The sequence below is a fragment of the Belonocnema kinseyi genome, chromosome 2 (assembly GCF_010883055.1).
Source record: "Belonocnema kinseyi isolate 2016_QV_RU_SX_M_011 chromosome 2, B_treatae_v1, whole genome shotgun sequence".
NCBI lineage: Eukaryota > Metazoa > Arthropoda > Insecta > Hymenoptera > Cynipidae > Belonocnema > Belonocnema kinseyi.
The window spans coordinates 100,065,363-100,071,041 of NC_046658.1; the positions used below are offsets into that span (position 1 = coordinate 100,065,363).

The following is a 5,679-nucleotide window of genomic DNA, read 5'->3' on the forward strand; positions in this document are numbered from 1 at the left end:
GAATATTTGAGACTAAAACTGTATTTGAATAAAATTTGAGATTGAATCATTTAGACGCTTACATTTTTTGAACGGTTTCAGAGTCGTCTTGGAAAACTAGTAATTAGTGAAAACTGCATTTTAAAAAACTATGCTTAAAAATGGAAAATTTTTTCCTGGAAGATTTATAATTTAAGAAGGTGACAATTGTACTTTAAACAAGCTCCAATATAACTTATTTTTATTATTGTGTATTTCTTTGAAATACATTTTTTTTGAATGACTTAACCTTCTAGCTATGTGACAGGTAGAGTTTTTAAGTTCGTAATCTTATACCTACAAGTTTTTTATTAGAAGTTTTAATCGCTGGTATTCCCAACTTTTCCCACACTATTAGTAAAACTAAAAGATTAATGTTTAAACAAATTCTTACATATTTTTGTATTATTGCCCATGTATTCTCTTGTAAATACACACGCCCGATATTAATTTTCAAATCCGCTAGGTGGCGACACGAGCGCGGCTCACAGCGAATAATAAAAAAGAAACGATGTTTATCACGGTGTGCCCACTCCCATAGAAAAGTGATGAACGGATTATAGTAATTGCTACGTCCCGTAGGTAGCGCTCGTGTGAATTCACAATTTGAAATGAACTTGAGCAGACGATAGAAGTTCTATCGTCCGTTCAGGTCTGCTCAAGTTCACTGTAGCTGCAAGAATTATATTTTTTTTGCGTGATGAACTTGGATTCACAATGGATTTTCACCGATAACACAAACTACAAATGGAACCAAATCAAATCGATCATCAATCGAATGCAATCAAATGTTAAAGTTTGTTGGAATCGTTCTGATAGAATGAACAATCAAACGTTAAAGTCTGTTGGAATCTTTCTATGATAGATCGATTGCAACAGACTTAAACATTTTATTGCATTTGATCGATGATAGATTTTATTTTGTTCGATTTTTTGTTTGTTTCATTGGTTATTATTATTCATGTATTTATTTCAGAAAGAGAAGTCAACATAACCTACAAATTATGGTGACAAGGGAATGAGGGGGGGCGTCGTTGCCGTAGACAATAGTTCTTGCTATGTCCCCTAGGTGGCGCTGACCTCACATTTTGCCACAATCTATAAGCCCCCCCCCCCCAAATACATTAGAGTGGGCACACCGTGATGTTCATTTTTTGGACTTCCCGTAGCAAACCCGACATCGTTAGTGCAATAATAGCGAATACAATATTTCTTGTAGACCCTTACGAAAATATATGATAGGGGAAAAATGACAAGCGTGTCATTATTTTTTGGTCATTTTTTCCTTATAGTTTTTTCCCGACCACAGGAAAACGATAGGAAAAACAACTCAGTGGCCACAAAATTTGGCGACATCTTTACGACAACTTTACGACATCCTATGTCCATGTCTTTGCGATATCGTAAATACATCGTCAGTTCATACGACTTATTTACGATATCGTAAAGACACCTTGACGACGTGGACATAGGATATCGTAAAGTTGTCGTGCTCTAATTGGCCATAATTTATAATAATATCGTGCACACGTCACGCGCGTAATGTGGCCAATATACAAGTAAATTGAGTCTTTTAAAAACATATTAAAAAAAAAAAAATATATGTTTTTCTCAAGGATCACGTTTTTATTGAAGGCAAAAATGCAGGGTACATTTGAGCCTCATTTTCAATCCGTGTGTGCAATCCAAATTCATCGCAATTCAGCAGACCCCGAATTTACACGGATTTAAATGTGGGTACGAATCAGGGATGTGCAGTTACGCGTATCTGAAGGTTTTTCACGCAAAATACCTCAGTGAAGTATTTGACGTAGAAAACAGGTAAAATACCTAATAAATTACGTGCTAAGGTGGCGAGCCTGTGTCCCACTTTTAGAACTGCTGGTACTGACATTTTTAAGAGTTTTTTAAGTGTCTAATAATCGTGAAATATTGTTATTTTTGTTTATTTAAATATTTGTAATTAAAATGGATGTTAATATAATTTGTTTAGGAATACCGATAAAATATTTAAACCCAAAAAGTGTTCGTAATTTGCTGTGATTTTTCATATTTATATTTATTTTTCATTATTTTTGTTTTGAAATATTGGTAAATATAATACTTAATGAATACGTTGATGGTAAGTGTTTTTGTATAATAGTAAAAAATCAATATTTTTTAATATTGAATTTGAAAATTAAAAATATGTTTATTTTTGACCAGTAGACAAAAATAATTAACATCCAATACCAATAGACAAAAACCAATAGACAAAAACATTTAGCAAATGGCAACAAGTTTTAGAACTAATGTTTGTGGAGGGAAACGGAAACCGCGGAACGTAAAGTCCCATATTAGGCTGTGACAGGGATATTATTCCTTATTATAGCCAATTATTTAGCTGAAAACGAACGAAGGAATTTAGAAAGATTTACTTTGGACAATTAAACGCTTTTTACCACTTAAAAGGTGCGCGATTGTTAATATTAAATAGAGTTTATGATGCGATACCAGACGAAAAATTGGCTACTGTAAGTTAATATATTTCTATAACAATTAAATTTTTTTTCTAATCTGAAGATAATACAATTATACGTAATCTGTCGAAAATAATAAACTTTCGAACTGAGCAATTTTGTCCAAATTCCTGATTGACGAGAACAATTTACATAAAGTAACTAAATGTGTAACTCTTCTAACTAAACGTTTTACCTAATCCAAGCGTACACTTTCTTTGAGTTTAATATATTCTCTATTCACTCGTCCGACTCAAGAATTTTTTTTCCGTTTAATTTACCGTAATAAATTACGTAGGGTATTTTACTTACCCATCTCTGGTACAAATTGAACTTTTTTTAGGTGTACGGATTCAAATAGATTGCGAATTGACTTCTAATCAGTTTGATTTGTATTTTGTAAATGCATCTGACTGTTCAAAACAATATGAAACAAAGAATAATTTTCAGAAATAAGTTACAACAATCACAAATACTGTAACTCGTCAACGCGCATTTAATGCAAATTAAATAAAAAAATTACTGATACCTGGTAAGAAGGCTTGCATTAGAAAGTATTGGCAAATTGCATGCATCCAGTAACGTGCAAAATATTGAATACTTCTGGTTTCCCTTTTTGCCCCCTTTTGAATCTCCGCAGTAGTAGAGGTAATCTCTTAATTTGAATCCCTTTCTGTACCCAGCAGTGACAATATTTTTCTGAACAATTTTGGATACAACGCGTTCTAATGCTTAAAAAAATAGTGTGTTTTTAATTTATTTGAGGTTACGTTAGGTAGCTCCGAAAAGCTTTGAAAGAGATTGGAATCTGATTATTTTCGCCGCCTAATGATGAGTAAAAAACGAAGGACAGAAAAGACATTCTTCGTGATTCAAAATTTGCATTACCTTAAGCCTTTTTACGGGGTATTCATGAAGGGAAAATCACTGACAGCAAAGAGGGCGAAAAGATTCTAAGTGGTGAGAGTATAAATTTAACAGCTCAAGCAGGAAATAATTCGTCAGTATCGTATTCAGAAGTGAAATTCTAGATCGAAAAAGTTTCATTGTTAATAATTAGCCGTAAGAATTTTAAAGTATAACTTTGTGCTTTATGATATGGGCTTCTACGATTTTTATACATTTGTAGTGGTTAGTTCTGATAAATAAAATATTTATTACAAAATATAAATGATCTATTATTATTATTAACTTCTTTACATATTGATTAAGTTATTTCAAATTGTTCAATACTTCGTGGATTTGAATTTCGCGGTCTTCAAGTTTAGTCCTGTCCCTGAAACTGTAGGAGCGCTGAAACTCTTGCACGGAAAAATACGTTATTTGTTCTTATGGTATCTTGCATTCTCTTTAACACACTGCATGTTACTTCCGACACTGGCCCAATCAGAATGACTCATCTCCCCGCAAAAAATTTGAAAAGAATATTCTATACATTACAAGAAATCAAACTTATCTAAAAAAAAAGAACTTTCCTCAAGTAATTATATTCAATCTTGAGTGCTCTTTTAATTTCACAGGGGAAAAATATACTTGAAAATATGCAACAACCCCATTTCCTCAATTGAATGTATCAGCTTCTATGCGCAACACTATTTAAACAAATGAGTCTAGCTCTAAATGAACTCCCTAAAATAATAAAACTTGAACAATAATCACACAAAATTGAGTACTACAGGTATAAAATGATCATCTTGCACGCTAGGATTGTTCAGGGTCACTCTGAATGCTTTTCCTTGTGAGTAGGTTTCTTTCCCTGCCAGCTTTCCACTTCAGTCCTAATTCTTGTGACAGTGGGGGCGTAAGTTCTACAACAGCCACCAAGATATCTGACACCAAGGTCGAGCCACTCGTGAACAAAATGCTCAGGAGGAGGAGTGTTGCCTTCAAATCTCCAGCCATCGATGACGGTATATTTCTCCCCACTGTTGGGATAAACGATGAGAGGAACGAAATCCTGGGAAGCTTTGTTGATGCCCTTCAGGAGAGGAGATACGAATTTTGGGGCTATGCAGTTAACCCCGATGGCTAGGATTTGACCAGGAAGGGCGTTTCTGTAACATTTGAGGGCGGTTTCTCGGAAATTGGAACCATCCGCTAGACTCTGACCGTCGTCTCGACAGGAGAAGGAGAGCCAAGCTTTGGTTTCCGGATAATCCCGCAGGAGCTCTATGAGGGCCTCGGCTTCATTTGCACAGGGGATTGTTTCCAGGGCGAGCATGTCCACTCCGGCCTCGATCAGGGTTTCTATTCGGGGTCGGTGCCAGTTTATGAGCATCTCTGGGGAGACGGATTTTGCGTAGGAACCGGTGTATTCGGAGGCGTCGTGAAGAGCTGCTCCGTAAGGTCCACAGGACCCGGCAATCAGGGGCTTTGGGTTTACCTGAAGAGTACAAAAAAAAACATGAAATAACATTGGATATAGGAAAAATCTTTATTGAATTGGGTCGCGGTAATATTCTCCGTGATTTCAGCAAGAAAATCACCGCCATTACCGGTAACGTTTCTTTCGTTACCGCTCACAATGAAATGTGATCTGTATTTTAAAATGTGAATGAATGTTAATTTCAAAATTCATGTATTTGTTGATCAATTTTATATAGAATAGCCATCTTAATGCTAATCATGAATTTATACATATGTAACGTGTGATTTTAAAGCGAAAGAAAATGTTTCTATAGAAATAATATAGCATGAAAATATGCTGCAAAGTACATTATTCAAGCAGATTTTATACTTAAAAAAGAACGCTATTCATTGATCTATATTTGTATAAAGAATTGAGACTGAATTTGTAAACCACTCTCTTATTTCACAAAAAAATAGGTGTATTCGTGTTTTTATTCTCTTACATATCCATACGTGTCTTTTATTGTTATAGCACTTTAATAAAAAAATGAAATAAAACGTTTTTTTTTCTAAACAATAGTACTGATATTTTATTTATATTATATACCTACTTAGAGTGTTTTCCCGAAACCACCCTCTTATTTTACCTTTATCTATTATTACAGAAACTGCCCAGATAACAATATGCGTACACGGTGCCGGCACAAGTGCGCAAGGTGGCCAACTGTTTCAAGTAGAAAATCCCAATCGAGCCCATGAAAAATCACTAACTTTTCACTAGATTTTATACTTTAAAAGGTGCGAAATTTAAATT

General features: G+C 34.4%; 1 protein-coding gene across 1 annotated transcript in view; it reads right to left on the reverse strand.

Moving 5' to 3' along the window:
* Window positions 1-3,673: 3,673 nt before the first annotated feature.
* The window catches only part of LOC117168093 (homocysteine S-methyltransferase-like), a 13,613-nt gene continuing 11,607 nt past the window's right edge, over window positions 3,674-5,679 (reverse strand). Inside the window, exon 2 of the mRNA XM_033353460.1 lies at window positions 3,674-4,899. Coding sequence (XP_033209351.1) covers window positions 4,234-4,899 — 666 coding nt within the window. The 3' untranslated portion in view covers window positions 3,674-4,233. The remainder of the gene's footprint in view (window positions 4,900-5,679) is intronic.